At 33.9% G+C, this 25,920-nt stretch overlaps 2 protein-coding genes and 1 long non-coding RNA gene across 4 annotated transcripts in view; 2 read left to right on the top strand and 1 right to left on the bottom strand.

The window, feature by feature from the left end:
• Positions 1–307: 307 nt before the first annotated feature.
• LOC106056713 (uncharacterized) lies at positions 308–2,923 on the bottom strand. Its single transcript, XR_001215743.2, has 2 exons — positions 2,400–2,923; positions 308–477 (listed from the first exon to the last, which is right to left on the bottom strand). It is a non-coding gene; the product is annotated as an uncharacterized LOC106056713 (long non-coding RNA).
• LOC106056712 (uncharacterized) lies at positions 2,692–18,051 on the top strand. Its single transcript, XM_056004471.1, has 8 exons — positions 2,692–2,833; positions 3,532–3,816; positions 5,583–5,763; positions 7,619–7,816; positions 8,709–8,843; positions 9,767–9,843; positions 10,274–10,385; positions 11,865–18,051. Exons 2-8 carry the CDS (start codon positions 3,557–3,559, stop codon positions 12,129–12,131), a joined length of 1,230 nt encoding a protein of 409 aa, XP_055860446.1. The 5' UTR covers positions 2,692–2,833; positions 3,532–3,556; the 3' UTR covers positions 12,132–18,051.
• A 2,081-nt stretch (positions 18,052–20,132) lies between these two features.
• LOC106056704 (unconventional myosin-Ia-like) overlaps positions 20,133–25,920 on the top strand; it is a 111,007-nt gene continuing 105,219 nt past the window's right edge. The window contains exon 1 of one of the 2 annotated variants that reach the window (XM_056004203.1): positions 20,133–20,321. The gene's annotated coding sequence lies outside the window, so the exon portion shown is untranslated. Of the gene's footprint in view, positions 20,590–25,920 lie in introns of both variants that reach the window. The other variant, XM_056004200.1, reaches the window with a different exon arrangement.

The following is a 25,920-nucleotide window of genomic DNA, read 5'->3' as shown; positions in this document are numbered from 1 at the left end:
AAATCATATTGCATTCACTCTTCGGACCAAACATTAAAAAGGTGAAATTAGTGCATCAATTTTACTATAAAATAAAATTTTTTAAAGATTTTTTGTAAAAGGTTATGTTATGTTATGCAGGTCTCATGTTAGGACAAAATCCTAATAATAAGTTTACAATATACTTATACTTTTACAGTGGCTATGGTACTTATTCTTATTTAGAATTTTCTCTTATTTACTGTTCTCATAGAATTTTAAAGCTTCATAAAACATGTTTGAAATGATCATTCTAATTAGGCTCAATCAAATGTACATCTGTATCATGAAAAAAAAAAAATCAAACTAACAATATTTGCTATTTAAACATGAAGAGGTCAAGCATGAAGTCTCTGCTGATACAAGAGCATCCTATGATAAGTCAGCAGTGTCACTCTGGTACTTTGTCAAATGCTTCCATCATCTTGCCTTGCCGCACTGATAGCATTGTGTAGGCATCTGGACAAAAATGTGTTAAGGTCAAACTGTGTAATGAGATATATAAAAACAAAATGACAGGCACCAAATGAAACTTTAAAATGATGTATAGCCAAGTTTTTTTATTTATACAGCTTTATCATTCTATCCAAGGCAAGAGACAGAGAGGAATGAAAAAAGATCGCTGACAGTTCTTGTATCGTGCCTCAACTGTCAAACAAACTAAGGGATAGGTGAAGATCTAGATCTACTATTGTCTTGTCTAGACCTCTAATAATTAGTAATCTGAATGTAGATCTAGACTTAGAATCTAAGTAGTAAAAAGAGTAAAAAATTAATAACATCTAGATCATCATCTAGATCTAGTCTAATATTTAGTAATTAGTAATAATTAGCTAGGTGAAAAAAACCTGGAAGTGCGGAGGTAAAAAATGACAGATAATTTAGAGATAGCATTATTTTTTATTTTTTTTCAACAGGTTGTAATTGGAAATAGATTATAATACTTTATGAATGAATGAAAGAGGTTTTAAAGAAGTGTTATAAACTACTTTAGACATTAGCCTTTATGATGCTTATAATGAGAAATTTTTAACAAGTTACATTTTTAAAATTATTTATAAAAAATATCTTTTTTTTTTGTTTTTACCAATATAGAGGCCAGGAAAATAGTCTAATAATAATTTTTTTTCCTTGTTAGATATAATGCCTGGCCATTATTCTACCAAGATTTTTGCGATATCTCTTACGATTTGTTTACAAAGTTGAAAATACAGTTAACATTGAACACTATGGGAATTTACAGTTTCTGAGATAGGCTATATGAAAAAAATGTGATAAAAAAAGCAAAAAAAAAAAACAAAAAAAAACATGTCAGGCCTTGTAAAGCCTAATAATTTGCATATATTAATATACTTTTTTTAAAATAAAAATACTCGCTTGAGTCTATATGCGCATTTTTCAAAAAATTGTTTCAGACTATTTTTATCATAATTTTTAAATATTATTAAAACCTTGCCATGCACACGGCCATCCAAGATAGTGCAGAAGGTGCGCACTATTAGACACTAGGCAAGGAAGGATGTTGACATTAGGGAAGAAGAGAACGATTTCGGCCCAAGTCTAGAGCCAATATGAAGAAGATGCTGTGCTCAAGGCAGATGTCCTGGATGTCTATGTGTTTGTCATGTCCTCTTGTAAATAAACACATATATATCTCGTTGAGTTGCCTCACATATATATCTCATTGAGTTGCCATCACAACGCCTCATTTTGTCCACACCACTCTGGCATTTCTTGTAGCTCAGGACCTAATTATTTGTTTATTTCCTTCAATCTTTTTTTTTTTCACATCCCTACATAATAAATTATTAATAATATAATTTTATAATTAGATCTAGATCTAGGTTAGTTAGTTAATATAAAAATATAAATTATCTATTTTTCGGCCCTACTATTTTTACTATTTATTATAAATTTAGAATTAGAATCTCAATCTATTATCTAGATTATTTTCTAGATCTTTAATATTATATTAAATTAATAACAAAATAATTATAATAAATAATTAATAATATTATAGTATAATAAATTAATAGGAGGTGCGATAGCTTAGCGGTAAAGTGCTTGGCTTCCGAACCAGGGGTCCCGGGTTCAAATCCTGGTATTTGTAATTTCGGGATCTTAGAGTTAGAGCGCCTCTGAGTCCACCCAGCTCAAATGGGTACCTAACATTACGACATTAGTTGGGGAAAAGTAAAGGCGGTTGGTCGTTGTGCTGGCCACATGACACCCTCGTAAACCGAAGGCCTCGTAAATAGATGACCTTTACATCATCTACCACTCCCCTATATAGACGTCAGTGACAAGGTCTGAAAGGGAACTTTACTTTTTTTTTTATAAGAAATTAATTAATTAAAAAATCTTGAAAACAAAAAGGATACAAATTCCAACAACACTACTAGCTAAGACTAAGCCCACAAGCTTATTTTTGCCCTTTAAAGCCATAATTTTCTTTCCTTTTTTTATGTTGAGATTTTCAGCCTTTGAAAGAAAATGTTTGTCTGACATTGACTGTTCTCTGGGACTATCCTTCAATGCATTATCTCCAGCCATGTTATTTTAAGTTTATCTTTAGTATGTACTTGTTAATGTGGAGAGTTTTTACTGTTGTAATTCTAAAATCACAGACCTATATAAGAAGAGAGAGAGAGAGAGAGAGAGTACGGGTCCAAATCACAGACCTGGACTCTACATCAAATCACTGATCTAGATCTTTATTTACTAGATCTATACGGTTTTAATATAGATCTAGTAACTATACCATATTGTCCATATCTTGAATCTATAGCATATAGGCTATTTTAGGACACTATAGGTCTGTGACAAATCAAATGCAAACCATATTTCTATTAGTATTTCATCATCTGCTCTAGATCTAGAGCCAGACTACGATCTATTATCTATATCATGGGCGTAGCTAGGATTTTTTTCGGGGGGGGGGGGGGGGTCTGGGGATTTTTTTCTACCCCCCCCCAAGGAAAAAATATATTTATATGTATGTATGTGTGTGTACATAATCTTTATTACATTCTGACCCATTATTCTTTCGCAAGACGCTTATTGTGCCCTAGAATAGGTTCTTCCTGGAGTTAGTGGGAAAATTGTAGACTCCCCGCCATTGCTAGCAAAAGGGTCTGGGGGAGCGCTAGGACTAGCATATACTGGCTCCCAGGTCCTGTGGTATGCATGCTGGACTTTCATTCATTTGGTTCATACCCTTCTCGCTGCTATTCCCTGTTGTCCTGCGGAAATCCAATTAGAGATCATAACTTATAGACATTTAGGACAACTCAAGCCAGTGTTTATCATGGTCATGATCTCTAATATTAATGCAATAGGATTACAACAAAATAAAATTGAAATGACATTGTCAACTGTTAGTAGGTTGTATGAGCAGAGGTTTTATACTTGAAGTGGTTTATTCTGTTCTGTTATTGTTTTGTTTTTACTCTACTCTAATTTCCTCACATATTATTGTGCATTAATATTTTTATTTCTAATTTCTGTATTTAGAAGTGCAATAAACGTTTCGAGTATTATGGGCAACCGAACCTCCAAATCAAGGAAAAAGCACACTGCGGCAAATAAACTTGAGTTTTATGCAAGATTGAAAGCTGCTCAGGCTGGTCATGAGGTAGACATGTTTTCATTCGGCAGCTGGTGTCGTCAGCAGAGGTTTGTCTGTGGGTTCTCTGATAAAGCAGACTATACCTCTAACAGACAGTCACTGCTGCAAATGAATAGTTCCTTTAATAAGCCAGACACCACAGAGGGACGCTTCTTTCGATGTGGTTTCAAGTGAGTAATCAAAAGATTTAGTTGAATTACATTTTAACTGATTTTAAATTGATACTGTAAAACTTACAGGAAATTAAATCCCGAGGTCAGCTTTTGCAGTTATTTTATTGCTTGGATTTTTTAAAATAAAATGTCAGAAATATACTACATAAAATTTAAGGGTTAAAAAAAGATTTCCAGCTGGACATCACAAATGGATAGAATAGTGCTAATAGCAATTAATATTAAAACATTTTTGGGAAAGGTTCAGTATATATTTTGATATTCTTGATCCACTGAAAGTTAAGAGAGTTATAGTTTATTTATACCATGATCTATATCTCTGTGCAGATAAATGACCAATGAGAGCATATGGCAATTTTTCTTCTTGATCTTTATCACCAGATAGTGTCATTTTTAATTTGCTTCACTTTCGGTATTTGTGTAAAAAAAGTGTTCTTTTTTATCAATTTTTAGGTGATGTGATTGAGCGGTTAAGTGCTTAGCTTCCAAACCGGGATCGAATCCTGGTGAAGACTGGGATTTTTAATTTCAAGATCTTTGGGCGCATCTCAGCTCTAATGGGTACCTGACATTAGTTGGGGAAAAGTATAGGAGGTTGGTTGTTGTGCTGGCAACATGACACCCTCGTTAACGATAGGCCACAGAAAAAAAGACCTTTACATCATCTGCCCTATAGACCACAAGGTCTGAAAGGGGAACTTTAATTGATTCCTACTTTATGAAACTAATGGTAGTCTATAATTTCTCAGTCTATTCATTTCTTTTAATGCTTCTTTATTGCAATGAGTATTTCCAGTAAGCTTTGCACAATCTTCTATTACCAATCCAGCTAATGTTTTTTTTTTTAAATGGTGCTCATCATGTACGTCTATTTTTTTTTATTCAACTTCTTACTCAATACAAAGAAACATTTTGTAGAGTGCTGTAATTCCTGCTAAGGCTTGTGCAGAATATGAGGAAAAATGCTCAATTTAATTTTAAGATGATTATATTTTGAAAAATTATAATGGTCAAACCAGAGTTTCCCCGTTGGTGCTGTTAGGTAGGTTTTCTTTTGGTCCTTTTTTTTTTCCAAAATGTATATATGGCACCTTCTGTCTTGTAAGACAATGGATGCGCCCAGATGAGTCACTGGCTTTGGTTACGTCTTGAGACGGGGCAGAATCTGGAGTGGCTGATCAAGCCCATTCTGGATCGGCAGAGTTTGCCACAGTTCAAGCATTTATATTCATCTGTCCTAAGGCTCACTGACAGGGCAGCTTTCTTTTTCTTTCTCTTGACCGATGCAGCTTCATTTCTTTTGCATTCAGCAAAGTTCGTATCAGCATGTACACTCTGTCTCCATGCTGTCCGGTCTTGGGCTATCTCTTCCCACATACTTTGGTCGATGCCCATGGCTCTCATGTCTCGCTTGCAGACATCTCTGTAAGTTAGTCTTGGGCGACCCTTGGGTCTGGCTCTCTCTGCTAGCTCAGCGTACAGGATGTCTTTAGGGATTCTTCCATCTGGCATGCGAATGACATGACCGAGCCAGTGTAGTTTTCTCTGTTGAAGGAGATGCTGTGTATGTTGGCCCGTGTCAAAACTTCCTGATTGGTGACACGATCCCTCCAGGATACAATAAACAAATAAATACAAAAACTGTCAGATTTTTATGAAAATTGTTGGAACTGTTTTTGAAATACCCATCCAGTTTCCACCAAGAAGACATGAAAGTTTGCAAGCTAATATTGAATTGTAAAAGATATTTAATTTTTATGCAGGACCAGAAGTGAGCTGATGTTATATGAGAAAGAGTCTCAGAGGTGTGTGAGTGTCAAGCTTCCTCGTGAAACTTGTCCAGAGATGACCGCCTATCTTCGCAACCACAGACCAAGACGGCGGAGACGAAGCATTCGGTCAACACGTGTTGTAGCCTATCATGATGGTAGTGCACTTATTCAGGTGTGTTTTTTATTTGGTAATTAAACATACCTGACATAACTTATTTAATCTTAGAGGTAAGCTCTTAACATATTGCTACAACTCTATTAGGCTCTCTGCAAACACTGCACAACATGACACAACCAACTCAAGAACTTGATGGCTCTGGCTCCAAATAACGTGATTCTTTATTGTCTAATAAATTCACAGCCAATACTGTACAATGGCAATACTAAACACTGATTGTACAAATGCTTAACTGTAGGTACACTTATTGCTGAACTCTCCTGTACTCCTGACTTCACTAATGTTTCACTGTACCAGCCTGTCTTGCTGTACTGAACCAAACCAGACTGTCTACTCACTGACACTCATGCTCTTTACATTGGGTCCCTAAAGCCTTCTAAAAAAAACAATTAGTTGACCAAATCAAAGGTGATACTCATGTGGAGCTAATACCACCACATTCTTGTAGGTCCCTTGACGCTGTTCTTATCACTCTGCCCTGTGTCACGTATAAGATAATGGCACACTCCTCTATCCCTACACATGTGGCCACACTCCTCTATCCCTACACATGTGGCCACACTCCTCTATCCCTACACATTTGGCCACTACTCTTATAACAGTATTTAATCTTAAAGTGGTTAGTTTGCCAGGCCTATGAGCTTATATCATCACATGACAAAGATGTATATAAAACAAGGTTACAAAGACAGTTTGTGTGGAAACGCAAACAGAAAATCGGCCCCCGAAGTGGTCCACCCAGGCAGGTAAAAAAGGCAGGTTTCAATATTATCAGAGTGAAATTCTATCAGACAGAAAATAATGGAGAAAAAAGGTTGGCAGATTTTGTGTGGTGCCCAAGCCTTCCAGCAGACCAAAGGATAGGTGAAAGTGAATGTGAAGTTAGATATGAACTTGGCCTTACTGATGTTTTATAATGAATATCTAATTGATCTAATTGTTTTGTAAAGGGCCAATCTCTTATTCCTCAAGAATAAAACATTTCCTTAAAAAAAAAATACAAATTAAAAAAAAATATATTTTTTCTTTGGTTGGGTGTTATATAGTAGCTTTTTGGCACTGCAGTTCTCATGGTAATATGAAAAACTACTTATTAATTGCTGTTTTAAATTATGTCTGACTTATATGCATACTAAATAGATTTTTTCTCTTTAAAAAATAGTAAACATTTTTTTGTGTGTAAATATAGTACTTAGTATAACAGAACTTACATAACTTAACAAAAAAACATTTTTGACAAAAAATCTAAAACCGTTGGCATAAATGTGTTACAAACATTGTAAATAGTTGCCTCAAGTGTTTGTTACTATTAAGAGTGAATAGATGTAAAAGTGGTGTATTTTTATGAGTGTATTTTTATGAAAAAAAAACGCTTGCTTAAAAAATGAGATTTTTCGCTTTCAGAAAAGAAAAAAGTAGCCGTTGCATCAGAACTTTAAATGGTCTAAAATATTGTGATGTCGGATTTTCTTTTCTAGTTAACGAGATCTAAACGGGACAGACAGACAGACAGGCCACGCAAAACTAATAGCGTACGTCTTTTCCCCTTTCGGGGGATGCTAATAAAATGTTGTCTTTGTAATGTATGGAATGTCATCTTAATTGTTTAAGTTTCATAGCTCAACCAGGCTCAACCTCATGTGTTCTTTGGTTTGAATTATGTTTTACATTATATATTTAAATCTTTTTCTCAAGGAACTTACTTTAGACAAGAATTACAACAAAGATTGCTGGTTGCTTAAGAAAACAAATATTAGTCTTCATTATCAGCAACATCTACATTAAAATTAAAACAATAAAAACAGAAGCAATGATGAATCAAAGCAGATGTCTGTGTTTCTAATTTTAGATCAACTCTGACCGTCATCCCCCCTTCACCAAGTTCTTTATCATCAACCTGGAGCAAAGAGCTTGTTGCGGTCAATTCATTCTGTACAGCAGCCTGCGGAGGTGGTTTGAGGTGTATATTTCGCCCAGCTCCACACACATAGTCCTGCGTCCAGATGTTCGCTATCACTTTCAGGCTAATATCAATTACCATATTCAGGTACCCTCCCCCTCACTTTCACCCTTGTATGATATGCTGATAGATTCATTATATTTTATCTGTAATAAAAAATACAGTTAGTAAGCACAAAGTTTGTATATTTCCTCCACTCTGTTACAGGGGTAGTTAAACTGATTTTCTTTTTAGTCATGTTAATTTTTTTTTTTAATTATTTTTTTTCAGCCCGATAGGTGGTTTTAAAAATAATCTCACCAAATTTATTGTTATTATAATTTATCTAAACTCCTGATATATATGTATATAAATATAATTGAACATCTAACAAGCAAAATATAAATAAACAATGCTTACTAAAGGGGAAGAACTGTATATTTATATTGCCATATCTATCAGTACTGAAAGATATATTTCCCTTAATCAGTATCAAACTAAATTAATTAACTACCACTAATTAATTAATTAACTGGTTAATGTTTTTTATTGATTCAATGCCTGGGACTTATTTACAAAAGCATTAATAAAAGGTGGAGGCGCTGTGGCTGAGCGATAAAGCGCTTGTCTTCTGAACCTGGGGTACTGGGTTCGAATCCTGGTGAAGACTGGGATTTTTTATTTCGATATCTTTGGGCTCTAATGGGTACCTGGGGAAAAGTAAAGGCGGTTGGTCATTGTTCTGGCCACATGACACCCATGTTGACCGTAGGCCACAGAAACAGATGACCTTTACATCTCTGCACTATAGTTCACAAGTTCTGAAAGGGGAACTTTACTTTACTTTTTATGAATGAAAGGTATATCTAATGGCTATTGTCCTTTTCACTTTTTGTTATTAAAAAAAAATTCTTGGATGAACAATGTGTAAATTAAACTTGTATCACATCAAAATCATTGTTGCCCTTCTAATTTGCATGCATAAATATTCCCCCCACAGTTTAACAAGTGCTATTCTGATGGACAGCCTTTGGTCATCAGCAAGGTCCAGGTGTTCCTGGCCCACCACAGCTTGACTTACAACACAAAGCTGGGGGATGAGCATATCATTGCAGCAGGAGACAGGGCTGTCAAGGTAAGGATCTATTCTGAGACAGGAATGTGAAGGTATAATGATTTTAATCTGAGACAGGGCTGTCAAGGTAAGGATCTATTCTGAGACAGGAATGTCAAGGTACAATGATTTAAATCTGAGATAGGGCTGTCAAGGTAATTATTTAATCTGAGACAGGGCAGTCAAGGTAATCATTTAATCTTGAGAAAGAGCAGTCAGGGTATAATAAATTTAATCTGAGACAGGACTGTCATGGTAATTAATTAAATTCTGAGATGGGGCTGTCAAGGCATTGGGTTTAATCTGCTACTGGGCTATAAAGATATTAACTTTAATCTGAGACATGGCTGTCATGGTAGTGATTTTATATCTTGTACAGGACTCAAGATATTGGCTTTAATTTGGGACATGGCTCAGAAGGTAATTGCATTATTTTGGGACATTGCTGTCTTGGTAATGATTCTAATCTGGAACAGGGCGGTGAAGGTATTGGCTTTAATCTAGGACAGGGTTGTTAAGGTACTGGTTTTAATCTGGAATAGGGCAGTCAAGGTAATAACTTTAAACTTCTTTTCATTAAACTCAATAGTTTTATAAACTAAACTGCACATAGGACTCAGGATTATTGGCTTAATATTGCATTCACACTATTCTATGGAATCTTATTTATTGAGTAGATTGAATTGTGTTGTAGTGGTACATACTCCCAGGATAGACAACACAAACGATAAAAATGAAATATCTTTTTCAGAAATCTAAAATCAATTATTCCTTCATTTATTTTTATTTACAATACTATCACCTAGACAAAGTCTGTGAACTTAAGCAATAAATTTTAGTTCTCATAATTTTTATTAGACTATTTTTTCTAGTCTACATTTTTGATAAGATAGATCTAATTCTATTTACCCTCTAATAATAGACCTTGTTGCACTATCCCACAGATTTACAGAACCGAGGACTGGTCAATGACAGCGCAACATTCAATATTTAGCTTTAACGCATCCATCCAACAAATCAGGTGATCATTAATTACTAAACTATAGGTTGAATGCTAAACATTTGTCAGGTTTAGAAAATGCTAAAACAAAATTTGTTTAAAAAATAGACTTTCTATACCCTGATGACAGCAACATGTCATCTGTTGTTTTTTTTAATAATCTATTTAGTATATTAAAACATCGAATATCCGGATTAATTTCATGTATATTTCATGTTCCAAATGACTGATGTCCAGATATACAACATTCTACTCTGTATAGATCAGGGGTGGCCAACCTTTTGCTTCCATGGGCCAATTTTGTCACTTCTAATTCAGATGTGGCACACACATTCTTTTTTACATCCTTTCAGTCCTTAAACATATTTGATTATTTTAATGGATCATAACTAATAACTTTTTTTAAAATTATTAACATTTAGGATTTAAAGTTCTATTTTGCATTATTTAGGTCAAGTCCAACTGGAGATTATTTGGCAGCTAGATACAATTATCTGGCAGATGGCTGCAACTACAATTGTATTGTTATTCTGAGCTATCCAGACTTCCAAAAAATCTTCCAAGTAAAAACTTTGTTTTTAATCATTTTGTGAAGACTCACAATATTTGTGAATAGTTCTTTTTTTTTTTTTTTTTTTTTAAATAAGTAAATAATAAATTTAAACAATTTCAAGGCACGAAAATGAACAGTAATAATGAAGAAATGTTTATGTATTTTGTAAAAATTCTATAACATTTTAAACAATAACTTCCTAGATATAATTTTTAAATGAAAAAAAAGAAATTTTTTTTTGTCTTATATATTTGTCATAATATATAAAAAAAAACTTTCATGGACATTATGGAGGGAGGGGGGAAGGTTGAGGTATAAGATGTAATACACATTTAAACCAGTGGTTCAACCTTTAATCATAATGCTTAATTTAGTACTTGGACCAATGCATACTGTAACTATTATGGCTGCATGTGTGCTCTGGGCTGTCACTTGATGGTCGGTCGTGATGGTCCCCCATTTGAGCCATCATGGTCCTGTGGGAGGTTTGGACTAGATGTAATTATCTTCAAATCTAAAGGGGCATGTTGAAAAAGTAAAACATTATACAAATAAACAAAACATAAGTGCAAATGTAGGCTTGTTATAGTACTAAACAAGAGGCATTTAAAACTGTCTCCACTTGGATAGCCTCTGCCTTATCCTGAAATCAGATGTATTAACACTGAGCTTTCTGTTTGTGTTTGTGTGTTGCCATCTCCAATATATTCATTATCTGGAGATCAGGCTGCATGCACTTTCTTGGTCACTACTTGGGCTGGAGGCTAAGTGAAACCAAAAGGCTGTCCTCTATGGACGTTTACAAGCACAAGGAAAACTATAATCACCTTTACTTCCATTAAACAATTGTAATCAGACATGATTTTTTTTTTTATTGATTGTTTTGGGCATTCCATCAGAAATGAAGATTAACACATTCAGGCCAAACCTCATGCTGGAAGGCTAGGGGCTTAGAACATGTGTCCAATGTCATGACAGGCTTAAGCCAATACCACACGATCATATTTAGATTTATTGGGAGTTTCTAGCTTTAGACTGCCTTCTATGGAGAAATGTGGCAATATAATAATCAATACACTGTGAAGCAAATATAGTTTCTGCCAACAAAGGGAGCAATATAAATAGTGTAGCACATTAAACATTCCTAAATGATTGGTTTAGCCTGATATAATGTTATATGCTATTTCAGAATGTACTTAAAGCTACACGAAAAATGTTTCTCAGCAAGTTTATATGACTGACAACAGCTAAAAAATTTACAATTTCTAATCATCCTCAACAATAACCACCTATTTTTTTATAATGATTAAGTCTATACTTTTTATTCAGTTTTTCTTTCAAATCTATTTTTATTTTTTACATCTAACAAAAAAGCTGAACATAGATTAGTATTTTGTTTAGATTTTGGTTTCATGTAGTTTTGCTGTAACCAAACACAAATTTAATTGATTTTTACTGTTCCCCTCAAATAAATTTGTATTCTTTTCAGGTGGACATCAGAGGAGCATACTGGCCGATGTCAGAGTTGGTCAATTTGAACATTTTCCCAAGATTTTCTCTAGGGGAGTCCTGCTTAGCTGTCATCAAGCAACATAACTTTGGTCGGAAAATTGTCATTTACAAATTGCCAGTCAAGGTCTGCTCACTCCAGGATATGTGTCGTCGTGCCATCTTACACCTGGTCTCACCCATTGAGACATCCAAGCTTCCCATTCCTGTATCCCTGCAGCGGTACCTTGTTATGCACTGCACATGAACTGAGCTTTGCCTGGTATAGCCCCTGTTGAGCTGCTTCGGTTGGTACGGCCCAAGTTGTGCAGCACAAGAGTTGACTTGCTGGTACTAAATGCTGCACGCTAGGTGAATTTGGCTGTATGCAGCTGCTAGACTTAATGTCACTAAACAGTGAACTAGTTTGTTACTTGAGAACATGTACTGTTATCGTTAGACTAGTTTTTACTGCACTAGAATGAGAGCATGATACTGAATTCATGATCTATTTTTTAAATAATTTAGCTTTAATTTTCTGTAATATTTTTTAAATACCTCATAGGGCTCAGCAATAATTCAATATGTATATGTATTTTAATAACACATTCAATCTTTTTACTACTAGAAAATTGTTTTGTTTTTAACCAACACAGGTCATGGAACTTTATACAGTTGCAGGTGTCATGAAATTCAAGAAGACATGCTGCTTAATAAAGAAAACTAAATAGTGTAATAAGCAAAGCAATATTATTTGAGCAGTTATAAATGGAATATACATCTAATAAATAATGGTATGTCAACAAGAAGTCTTGAGACAAAAACTAAAATATTCTTTCAATATGTTTACTAAAATAAACATAAAAAATTTAACTGCTGAAAAACTTTTATGTAAATTAATCTTTTAGTTGATGACCTAATTTAAGATATTAGTTTTGTGTTGATGCTATTCGATAAACAAACAAACAATGTCAACAATAAGACATTTTTCACCTTAATGATGTTATTGAAAGATAAGACTAATTATTTGAGAAGATAATTCAGTAATATTGATTACTTTTGATATGTACAATTGAAGTGTGAATCTGAAAATATTTTTATAAAGTTTACTGTATTAGAATTTCTTTTTATTGTTTGATTTGTTTTAAGGATAATAGATCAAGATCACTGTATTAAAACTTCTTTTTATTGTTTGATTTGTTTTTTTTAAGGATAATAGATCTAAATCTAGTGCTATCAAATACAATCCACATATGCACATAATAATTTTAAAAAATGTTTAGTTACTTTTATTTAAAAAAAAAAAAAAACTCCTAGAGAGAATCAATTTAATTTAAAACAATATTCAGTCAATCAATCCTTCTGAACAAAAACATGCTCATGAAGTTTTTAAATTGATATTAATTTTAGAATGTTTAAAAAAATAATTTTTTGGTTAATATGTAGTGATTTTAATATCATTATTATAATTTCATATCAAAATTTTCTGAAAAGTGCATAGCAAGGTCAATAGTTTAGCAAATAAAGTGATTTTATATTTTGACATCATTCACTTTCATTTATTTCTTTTTTAGATTAAATTCAATTTGCTTCAGTATTCAAAAGTGTAACAATTTTCTGGTAATTAAAGTTTATTATAGACTTAACACCCTTTAAAAATTGTACAATAGTCTGACAAATTTTTCACATAAATTATTATTATAGGCTGTAAACGTGTGCTGTAAACGTGTGCACAAACTTTAAATAGACATTTTATTCAATTTCAGAAAATTTTCAATCTGGTCTGTTTTTCCTTTTCTGTACATTCTATTGCAATAAAATTTAGATTATTAATGTGACTGTATAAAATAGTTATCTTTTTAAAATATTTAAAAATTACTTTGTTCTAATGAGCACAATTTAGTATCTATTGATTTGTTTATAGCACAATGATTTACAGTACTTATACACTTTATTTTATGTGTACATTTTTAACTGCATTTCTACCTACCTGTGCTAGGTTTATATTTACTAAGTTTAAGAGAAAAAAAAAATCATTGGCCATAAATGGCATTTACATTAGTTTGATGCTAAGGGATGTTTTCAAACTGTATTTCTTGTATTAGCCATTGTTGTTGTACTTGAAAGATTTTTTTTTATAAAGTCTTGCCATCCATTTTATTTATTGAATTTTTTAAAGAAATATGTAATTGACAATGTTTCTTGGTACAGTTGAACTCTGTGGTAAATAAATGTCACTGACACTATTTGTTGGTCTAGATTGACAGTTTGAGTGTTATGGCAACTTGATTGACATGATGATGAATGGTGATCTTTAGTTTTGTATCTTCTGCTATCTAATTGGGTAGTTCAATGACTTCCAGTCTGTTTCAATGTCTATTTTCGAATTTAGACATTTTTAAGATGCCTCATGTTGACCTCAATTCTTTTTAGTAAAATACTTTTATATAACATCTTGGTAGCCCTGTAAATGACAGCTTCCCCCCTGCTTTATTTCTGGACCTGCTGATACTTTCATAGTTCACTGGTCTTTCCTAAAATACTTATCATTCAGTAGAAATTTTGTATTCACTTTTGAAAATTCTTATAAAAAGAGTAAGACCATTAACTTACTAGGGAAAAAGGAAGTACAAGTTTTGTGACTTGTCTTGTGAATGACTAGTTTTGTGACTGACTAGTTTTGTGACTTGTTACACTAAAGTAAAGTAGAATCTTTTCTTGCTGATATTTATGTGATCAAAGACTTATTTACATGTAAGCAGAAGTGGGTGTACTTTTCTTCTGTTTTAGTTTTTTATATTTGGAGCTAACTTCTGTGTTGTTATTTGCAATATCATATTTGTATTTCACATTATCTGTCTTTCATTATTTGTCAGTATTTTTGGGACAACATTTGTAGAATTATTTGTATGAAAATGTGCACAAGTTTTGCTTGTCATCTCTACAGTATATTATGTAAGACAAGGTAAAAAGTTGGCAGCATCATGAACAGTGGTGAAAAGAAAGTTGTCATTTAGAGTCATTTAGTTCATCATCTAATAGGTAACTCTTATAATATGTTTGCACTACGTGAAAATATTTCAATTTTCTTTTTGGTTTCAACTTTTTACCTCTTCTTTAAATTATTATTAAGTTATCCATCACACTGGTTCACTGTCTAAAACTGGTTTACAAACTAGAAAAAAAAATTATACATGAATTCTTTGCTTTTTTCTTTTAAGTTTTCTACCTTGTCCTAAATAAACTGTTAATTTAAGGGATATTCTAAATTATATAATATTTAAGTTGTTTTTCATTATTGTACATTTACCAATATACAATTTGTGATGGTCAATCAATTAGAACAACATACTAATAAGTGACAAAAAAACACTATTTAAATCATTCCATTATTTTTAAAAAGTATTTTGTGACCATTCTCTTCCCCCGAAGCAATGATATTAAACTTTTTAAAAAATTTGATACAACAATTTTTTATGGTACTATTTATTTGGAGAACAAATTTACATAAATAAATAACTAACAAGGATTTTGATTATTAATATTGTTTGATTTTTGTTTAAGTGCAGCTTTTGACTTGAATACTTTATAGACTGTACAACTGAAGCAGACTTCACATTTTATTTCATAGCATGTACAAGAAGTAACAAACCCTGAAATGCATAGATATTGCACTTGAAATGTTTGTTTTTTATATATATATATATATATTATTTACATTTTAATAATACTAATAATATGGCTTGTCTTCGAGTCGGAAGATTGATGAAGAGTGCAGTATTTCATGTTGCAACGCAGTCCCAGCTGTGACTTTTTCATTTTGACACATCAAGCACAGAATGTTACTGGTGATATATATTAGATTTAAAAATATGATTATGTACAAATTTAGCTATAATTGTTTTCTTGTAAATTAGATAACCATAGTGATTTGAATCTTTTCTGTGAATACTTTTGCTTTTATAACCATTTAAAAATATACCTGAATATTGGAGGTAAGCTCAATATATTGTGTTTGCAAATATATTTTTCTTAGCAGGAATTCCTTGTGTCTACATTTTTTTTACACTATCATTTTTTTTTTTACCTTTTTTTAAAATTTCTTTTATCTGAACAAATATTTTATACTGCTTTACTAATACTTCATAATGAAGTTAGATTATCATTTTGCAATATAATTTATATACATATGACTATATCATAATTTCTGTTTTTTTTTTAAAGTATTTTCCTATATATGGTATTAGTTCGCTTTCACAATGATCTGTGTTTATAATATCATTGCCATAATAATTTGCTAGCATTATTTTTATATTTTGAAAAAACATTCTTTATTATGTTGCGTATTATCTCCTAACAATATATTGTATCTCTACTAAGAATAATAACTTGTCAATAATCGTGCCATTTAATAGCTCAGTATTTGAAACCTCTTAATCTAGTTTAAAAAGGTATTACAATCTCTATTTACTTTCAGTATTGAAAAGTTGGAAACATATTGTTTTTTTTCAATCACTTTTTAACTGCATAATAAAGTTTATTGTTGAACTGCAGGATCTGTGAATGCTGTTTGATGGACAGTCCTTTAAGCTGTTTTTTTATTTTAAATCTAAGCGTGAGGCTTAAAGTTACCACTTAATGTACTTGTATTACTCCATATCAATCAAATGTAGCTGCATGTACACTTAGCTTTAACAACACATATCATCAATATTTGAATTATTTCAGAGCTTCCAATTTCAGGCTCCCTACAAACGTAAAGACACCAGCCAATGCTCACATTGTTAGGCACAGAGATTCACTCCCCTTATGTGTCTTTAAAAAAAAACAAAATTAAAAAAAAATTCATGTATTGTATCACTTATCTATATATATTGTTCTACTATTTAATTTAATTTTTTAGTTGTTATAGTTGGATAAAAAAAAATAACACTGTGTTTGCTCACTTGATTGGTATAACAGATACATAGGTTCTATGAACTAAAAGAACTGATAAAGGATGTTAAAGCTGTTTTTTTTAAGCCAGATTTGCCATACTTTATGCATTATGATGTTATCTTTTTTTTAAAGTTATGTTTTGTATATCTACATAATTAATTTGATATACTTTTGTAAGGTATTCAACATACAAATTAACAACTTAAAAAAAAAAAAGAAAGAAAGCATTAGCAGTAAACTGTAATGAATAGCTAGTTTTTTTTTGCGAACCTCAATAATCTTAATTATACATTTGTTCTCATGTTTCCATTTGTCTTCATTCAGAGTAAATTTAAAATATTGACAGCAATAATACATGAGTAATAAGACATGATCTACAGCTAAAGACTTTGGTTACAAATGAAATATTAGAATGAAGGCTGCTTCAAGGTCCACCCAGTTCTAATAGCAACATGTTTTGTTCAGATTAAACACTGTTTTGTCCATTAAGTAACATGTGCACTGTAAATCATGACAGCTGTGAATTTGTCTACCATGTGTAATGTTTAGAATGATTTTTTTTTTACTCTTGTCCTTACTTTGTGAGATTGTGTTGCTTTAGATTCCATTACCAAAAATTTAAAAAAATGAATTTACTAAGAGATGACAGGGCTCTAGATTAATATTTCCTTTATTAATAAACCTAGGCGAACATGTTTCATTCTTTCAAATGTGGACATACAACACTTACAGCAGGGCCGGCTTTAGGCATAGGCAAACTAGGCAGCTGTCTAGGGCCTCCAATTGGCGGGGGCCTTGCACATGAGGTTTCAATTTAAATATTTTTTTTTTTTTATCTTGTCTTTTCAGAAAGAAGAAATACTGCGTACACTAGGTTTTTAATAAATTACATAATTTTTTTTTTTCGCTGTTTATTTTTTATTTTTCTATTTCATAAGGGCCACCAAATTCAGTTCCCCTAGGGCCTCCAATGAGCTGAAGCCAGCCTTGCATACATCAATAGCATATTAATGGGCAAAACTAGGATTGCATAAATAATTGAGATCAAACTAATTCTCCATTATTTCTCCAGCTCAAACTGAATGAGCAAACACAATTCAAACTGAAGCTTGGATACTCTCTAGATATAGTTGATGTTACACTCTAGTTACTTCTGTAAACTAGTTTAGAGATTAAATGTGAGCTAATCATTTGTTGTGTACATTATTGCAGAAGTTTATCATTAAAAAAAATAAATTTAGGCAATATTATCATGACTTGTTTTTTATTTGGAAATATAAGTGTATATTATAATGTTTCTATGTAGAGTGTATACTGGACTATTACGTGTCTTGGTTTTTTGCCATGGATTTTTTTCCTTATTCAGCTAGCAGAACTTTATTCAATCCGTTTATAATTTTTTTTTATTTTGTGATCCATAAAAAAAAAAGTTGAGAAGTAGAGCACTTAGCGAATTTGAGTCTTTGTGAAAACGGGAAATTATTTTTTTATTTAACGATATTCCATTCCAATCCAATTTTAATGTGTTCCTGGTCCTTCAAGTTAGATGGTATAAAATGTATGTTAGTCATACATGTAATGTGTCTGTTACAGTCTGTTGAAGTAGCAAGCCTTTCTTCCCATCATTTTCTCTGACAGCCTCTTCTTCTTTTTTAGCCTGGTACTGTTCCATAAAGGAGCTCTGATGACCTTGTGATATGGCCGTAGAATTTTAGTTTGCGTTTTTTTTTTCAGTAGTTAGCAGGTCATCGTGGGGTCCAATCGCAGCTCTAATTCTGTCACTTATCTCTTTGTTTGTGATGCGGTTATTTGTAGGTGATCTAGGATCTTTCAGTAGCATCTCCATTCCATGGCTAGGATCCTCCTCTCTAGCTCTGCAGTCAGCGTCCAAGATATATAAGAATGTGGCCTTAACCAGGGAGCGCATCAGTCAGAGTGTCGAAGCCTTTGTATTTTGAAATTGTTTATAGAGTTTTGCAAGTTCTTCTGTGGACTGTGCTGTTCTGGCCAGTAGTTCACGCTTGGTTACTTCATCTGAGACTATAACTGCTAGTCCGTGTATAATATGCCATGTTTAAATCTCAAAACTAAAAGTACAATTAAAAAAGGTCTCTGCAGTAAGGATGTCTGTACACACGGTTGGACAGAATCTCAACTGCTGATAACTCATACAGGATGCTGGAAGAGTGCCGCTTTCAATGAATAAAAAAACAACAACAAACATGTCAACAACATTGCCATTCGGTCCAGTAGTCATCATTGTCTTCTTTGACGTTTCCTTCACGCCGGAAACTTTTTTTAAGTCCCAACCGTCGCTTTGTGATTATTGTGCATATGTAGGCACTTAAATCATAACGAATTGGTTCATTTTGAAGGGAACGCGTGCGAAAAAAAAATGGTTATAACTGCATTCTGATCAGAAAAGCACCCCCACCTTTCGTAAGATAAACCATACATTGGACTGGAAAAAAAAAACACTTATAAAAGCCACGAGTCACACGCCAAAATTACTCACAAAGATGAAAAGTTTGAATTGTGCTTTCGTTTCTAGATTACTCTCATCCTCGTAGAGGTAGGGGCCCAATTATTTAGATGGAAAAAGTATAAAAAGGTTGACAGATTTGTAAAAACATGTTTTTCAATTTCATGGACAATGAATTTTAAAAAAATTAACACTGACGCGCATTATACAGATTTGTATCAATCAATGCATGTTGGCAACCAGCCCTTTAAATATTTTTTTTGTGAGGTGTTGATTAGGACTGTGTGTGTGTGTTAACCTGTGCTAACCTCACCTGGTGACACCCACCCTAGTGAATGCACTGACTAGAACAATGAGGTATTCTTTGTGTCTTTTGCTTTTGTTGCAGACAATTTTCCATGAAGGCTTACTAAAAGATGGATTAATAGAGTGAAAGAGTACTAAAATTAATCTTAATTAGGTCTTTCGCTTTATCCGGCATCACACCATGCAACAGATCATCTGCAACATCTTGCCGTGACACCTCCAGTCTGGGCGCGTCTTCTGCTATGGTATAAAGAATCTTCATAGTAACATAAAGCATGAATCAAATATCCATCTCTCAATAACCAGACTATTACTTCGCGTCATGGGATGACCACTTAGACCACAAGAGGACTTTAATCAGTCTGGTCAAGCAGAGTCAGTTTCAGCCCCATACCTCTCCCACTCCCAGATCAAAAAAACGCATACAAAATATTTCGTCCCTGGAGGAAAACCTCATTTTTTTTTTTAGCCCGAAGGGTGGGGCAGGGCTAGGCGGGACCATGTCGCAAGGAGAACGCAACTCTTGTCTCGCATTTTTCCTCCGTGCGTGTTGGCTGTGTAGTTTTCCCTGTCGTCTGCTGGTTTTAGCCATGCGTCCAGTGTATCCGCAGAGAAGCCGCGGTAAAAGCAAGCTTTTCTAGGAATACAAAGTTGCTTATAGAACTAGTCATATAACTGTATAGCTTTACTTTGGAGGCACTTTGAAGACTTATTTTGCGACCACCCATTTGTGTAAGAAAAGTGTTTTCACATAGACTTAAATACCTTTGCCTTTAATTATAATTATTTGTACACTTACTCGTGATTGACTTGATCTGTTGTGTTGTGTTGTGGTTTCGCTTTTGAGTTGTCGGATATAATAAAAAAAAAAAGTCAAGACCAAGTGCACACAATTCTAAATCTAGACAGATCAAGAGATCTAGATCTGGAGTCTAAAGATTCAGTAATTTAGAATCGAGCCGGTTTTTCTTTTTATATTATTGAAGTAATAAGGCATGAGGTAAGTAACATAGTCATGCTCATAGTGTCATTGTCCTTTTTCAATTTTGGTTTGACTACATTCTACTTAGATCTACTAAGACTATAGAATAGAATCTATACATCTTTACTGGATGTTATCAGTTAGTTACTTGAATAGTCTGTTATTTATGTAATTTATATTCTAGATCTTACGTCACCAACTGCTCAAACATGGTCAGGTATAAGTTGTAGGAAGTCAGTGTCAATGTCCAGTTACTGCCCGCCGTTATCCTTTTCAACAAAAAATAAGTTCTAGATATACAAAACTGCTTGTCTCTGATATGAACGGTACTATACTAGATCTATTTATTCTTTAGGCTACTTAAAAATATATATATCTGGCATTTATTGAGCTTTGCATTGCCCTCTACGAGTCCTCTACCCATATCAGTTACATAGAGTCTAGATGTATATTGGCCCAAACTCTAGTCAAGTCCACAGCTAGATCGGTACAACCTCTTATTTTTTGGTGGGGGTGTTCAGTGCTGGACGCACGTTCGATTTTTAATTTACAACTATATTAGTATATTTCCATAGGCCTAGATCCACCTTTTAAATTGTTCACTAGTATATATATATTGTATAATTAGATTCACCCACTCCAGTGCCATGCTGTAATGTAGTATTGTTGTGGTCACTTGGTTCGTCATTCTCCACTATTGGACGTACAACCCTCTCTCACCTTTATGTTGAGTTACATAGAGCTTACTGTCTTCGACTCCGATGGTAATGATTACAGTATTCCACGTGAATACGCATACCAAGTTGCGGCCTGCATATTTTGCCTCATATGATGAGATATTCATAAGAGATATTCAGCTCTTTCATATACCGCTTGCCGCTGTTTCCCTCAAGGTCAGGTCAAACTGAGGCTGGGTTGGTCTTAATCGCGCTTCCAAGGGGCACCTCTGTTACGCCATCCTCCTTTGAGCTCGAAAAAAAACCAACAGATTTTGGGATACGATCATCACCATTACCTATGGGACATATGTCCTACCCGTATGGGACATAGATATCTATGTCCTATCCAGCACACTGCCTCTGTGCTGTCCACATCGGCGTCCAGCAAGACATAGTAATGTGTAAAGTTACATACAGTAAAAAAGAAATAAATACTTTGCATGCGGTTTAATCGTCTGTATTCAGCCCTTAGAATCACTTGTTCTATAGTTTTAATTTAAATATTATTTATTAAATTTATGCCATGCTATTCACAAGGGTATACAGATCATGAGAAACAGTGCACGATAGATCCGGTGTTCCACCTCCTACAGTGACATAATCACGTTTTTAATAGGTCATGAGACTCGCAGCCTTCTCCAGTAGCATATCAATTTGAACTAATAGAAACGTATTCAATTTCGTGACATTTTGTTATCTCCCTTATTTATTGATGCTATCAACATTCCTCCTTCGAGCTCCCCATGTTCTTTATCTGAACAATTCAAAACTGGCCATTGAGTTAATGATTATTAAGCATTCTGTACCGGCGCTTGAAGCAACATACACACACACATCTCTGTTGTGTAATAGACCATGCAATAATACCAGTTCCGTGTTTCCCCCTGTCCACGCAACACTTAAAACATACATTCATGCACCTTGTTTTTGCTGCCTCTTTAAACTTTGATGCTCAAATTGAAACCTTTATAACCATCTCGACAAACACAATTAATTTCATTTTCCAAAAAAATGGCAACTTTACACAGCTGAGTAAATGAAACTCAATGTATCCCCCCCCCCTTTTTTTTTAAATCTACATCTTTACATCTATGATAAATTTAGTTTTGAAGACTGCCTACCTTCTCTCATCTAATAATGAATTGGGTGTGTTTTTAACACGGTATATATTTAATTCTCTATACAACACTGTATCTCTCTTAACAGTTGTTGCATCTATTTAAAACAATAACACGGCCAATATGTTGTATATTTTATGTAAAGTAGTAGATAACATCATATTATGTGCATGTAACTATCGCTTCTTGTTATTGCGAATCAATCAACACAGTTGTATGGGTACTTTTTCTTTTTAATTTGTAACGTATAGCATTAACTTGGTCCTTGATGAGTTGTGTACAAACACAACACCATACACAAATAGGCAGCTCACGCATATATTAAAAACTGTGTTTCTCGGTAATCACGTGTTCAGTTGTTAGTTCACATGGCCAGACACATTTTAAAATCCCATCTTTTTTTTTTTCTTTAAAAGGAAAAAATACATTTCCACTTGGTTTCCCACGAGTGACTATCCCAGCGGGCCAGTCTCCTGTGTTCTCAGCACATCGGACACGTGCGAGCGCGTGCCGAGATTTGAGCACAGCCTTGTCCGAAAAAAAAAAACTGTCGGCGCCATCTGCCCTGCTTCTATCGTGCGTGGCTTTTGAGTTCAGACCCGTTTTATGTGTAGTGGTCTCTCTCTCCACCAACCCCCCACTTTTTTTCCCCACTACTAAAAAGTAATAAATTAGCTAATTAATTAATATTAGGGCAATACATTTTGTGAAGACACATGTGTTTGTGTATGCAGATAGTGGGGGAGAAAATATGATAGATAGTAATGTGGGTGTGGAGATAAATACAAGAATGCGTACAGGTTTCTTTTATTAATTAAATTTTGCGTTGATCCAGATAAGCTGACTATATAAAAAACACTCCAGTCAAGAACTTTAGCCCCGAGTCTGTGGGCCGGATAAATGGGCACGCGTTGTTCTTCCGTGTAAGCGTGTTGTGAAAAGATAGAGGAAGTTTACCAATAAATACGATCAGTGTTTACGTGGGTGGAGAAGGCACACAAACCTACACCTGAGTTTATAAACCTGAACTCAATCTTCCTCCTTATATTTCATTCATCCACTCTTCACCTTTGAACTTATCATTCTTTGTTAATTATACCACGTTTGCTAAATGTTATACTTTTTTTAAGGAAACACTAGACCACATTTAGATCTAAATCTACATGTAACATAAGTGGTAGTGTTGTATATTTTTGGATTGTTTTTTTTTTTTAACTTATTGGATTTTCCCAGTTCTAATCTCACAGCTAATGCCCAGGCATTCATTTCATTTCCATGAGATGAACCATAGTCGCTTCGCGACTGAAGTAGGCCATAGAATCTCATGGGCAATCAATGAATCTATTCAGTTTTCAGTTATATGACAGGCCTATATAATATTTAGGTCCGAAAATAGAAATATCCTCTTCCTGTTGGGGATTAAAGAATAGAATAATGGTAGCCTATAATTATAACATGACTATATAAGCACTTCTGATGGTCTCTCACCGTGGAGTTGTGGGAAGTTGAGTTGTAGCTCCAGTCCAACCTTCCTTGCAGAAGTATACATGGATTTAACTTGACACATATTTGAAAAAGCTCATCATGGAATCGAAGCGCTGTGCATCCCTATTATTGCTTTCAGCGGTCCGGCGTGGACCACGAGGTCGTCATCTTTAGTTGAGTCTGAAGGTTCCACAATGTATGTGACCATACTGTGTTGGATCACACGATTTACCAGTAGGTAATGCGAAACACCCCCGATCCTGACCAGTTACAGCCGCGCAACTAAGGATTTTAAAGTGTCTCTCAATTCATTGTAATCTAGTGTTCTCGTCATTCAATCGCTACAGGTTTCTGTGAATTTGACTTCATAAAGTATGAAATGTAATGGACAAACACACATTAAATGTCCGACCGTATGCTGCTAATATGCAGTATGTTGCCCAACTGGAACTGTTGATGCGTGAAGAGGCGGCAGTCAAGCGCGAGAGCTACTCAGTTATTTTCCTTGTCCCCCCTCCTCCCTTTTAAAAAAATAGCTTTAGTTTTAACACTTGTGTCTGCAGTTGTGTCACCCGTCCCTATGTGTGTGTGCGCTTGTGTGTCGTAACAACCCCCAAACCACTCTGGCATTGGCTGCAATATATATACACATATAGATCTAGATAACTATTTATTTATAGGGAACTTCCTTAACCTTATCGATCAGTTAACAAATGTTTGTATATGGCACGTTGTTTTTGTTGTGATAATATGATTACTTCGGCACCACTTTTTAAAGCAACTCTGGCCAATTGTCAACTGCTCAGGGATTTTCTTTTTTTCGATATTTGCCCATCAACTTTTTCAAATAGTGAACTGTAGTGAACATATACTCTTCACCCTAAAAAAAAAAAGGCAGACGCCCCAAAGACAGACCACGAGTACGGTGGCTTGATGGTGTGACGTAGATGCAGACGTACAACAGCTTCAAGTCCCGGTATGGAGACATAAATAACAGGATTGATCAGAATGGAGCAGTGCTAAAGCAGACCAGGGCCTTTCTCCCTCTAAAAATACAAAGTATGGGTACTTTGTTTTCGAAACGCATTCATTATTGGACAGTGATGAGTTTTTAATGTTTTTAAGACATCATATCCCAGGAAACAATATGTTTGGATTTTGGATGTATGGTGGACTTACATAGACCGCTTTATTTTCATTATTATTATTTTAGTTTTGTTGCTTTTTTGCCAATTGGTGAGACTTTTTTGGGGCCCTTACGATCTATCGATTCCTCTTAACTTGGGATTAAAATTTTCTCTTTCTGCTTACTATACAAAAAAAAAATGTATATTTACTTAACCAGTTCCTTTTTGTTTACATCACCTGTAGTTTAATAAACTTGTCCGGTGATGAGAAAGATGCGCTTCTGTTTCGACTTCACGTCTTAGTGCCGACAACAGCATAGTTTGTTTTTGTCCCAAACACAATAATTTATAAATAAAATGTAATGTTTACAAACATTGATTCGTTGAGGAGAAGACAGACTTATAATATTTTGAAACTCTCGTGTAAACAATAAAGCCAACGTTTTGTCGGCTATGTGATAAATCAAAGTTGTCAATGGCTGTCGCGAGTCTTCAATTTATACAAAAAAAAATGGAGTTTCGATGCCCTCCCCTCTCTGTAGACTTTCTTTCAAACAAATACATTGTACCAGTTTGGCAAACAGTGCCCTAGCTGTAAGTATTATAAGGACATATGTTTTAGTGTTTTGTATTGGCGATAATCACGATGAACTAAACAATGTCAAGGACGATAAATCGAACTATTGCCAAATAAAAAAAAAAGTATAAATTTCCTTTATTTCATTCACCGGTGACACCAACAAGTTTTATGTTTATAGTATTTCCGCCATGTATGAACATCTCCAATACGTTTCTACCATAATAATAATAATAATACAAAATAGAACTACTTGTGTATTCCATAATTATTCTATTAATCCATAACAATCGCGACCAGCGTTTACTTTCACTGACGCAATT

The sequence above is a fragment of the Biomphalaria glabrata genome, chromosome 11 (genome assembly GCF_947242115.1).
Source record: "Biomphalaria glabrata chromosome 11, xgBioGlab47.1, whole genome shotgun sequence".
NCBI classification, from domain to species: domain Eukaryota; kingdom Metazoa; phylum Mollusca; class Gastropoda; family Planorbidae; genus Biomphalaria; species Biomphalaria glabrata.
This window is presented reverse-complemented; position numbering and strand designations above follow the sequence as displayed.

What these genes read in the sequence shown, in the direction of transcription:
- LOC106056712 (XM_056004471.1), top strand. Translation starts at nt 3,557, where the DNA reads ATGGGCAACCGAACCTCCAAATCAAGGAAAAAGCACACTGCGGCAAAT. An exon ending in ATGGTAGTGCACTTATTCAG is followed by an intron (nt 5,764 to 7,618) that starts GTGTGTTTTTTA and finishes TTCTAATTTTAG; the next exon opens with ATCAACTCTGACCGTCATCC. An exon ending in GCATCCATCCAACAAATCAG is followed by an intron (nt 9,844 to 10,273) that starts GTGATCATTAAT and finishes TGCATTATTTAG; the next exon opens with GTCAAGTCCAACTGGAGATT.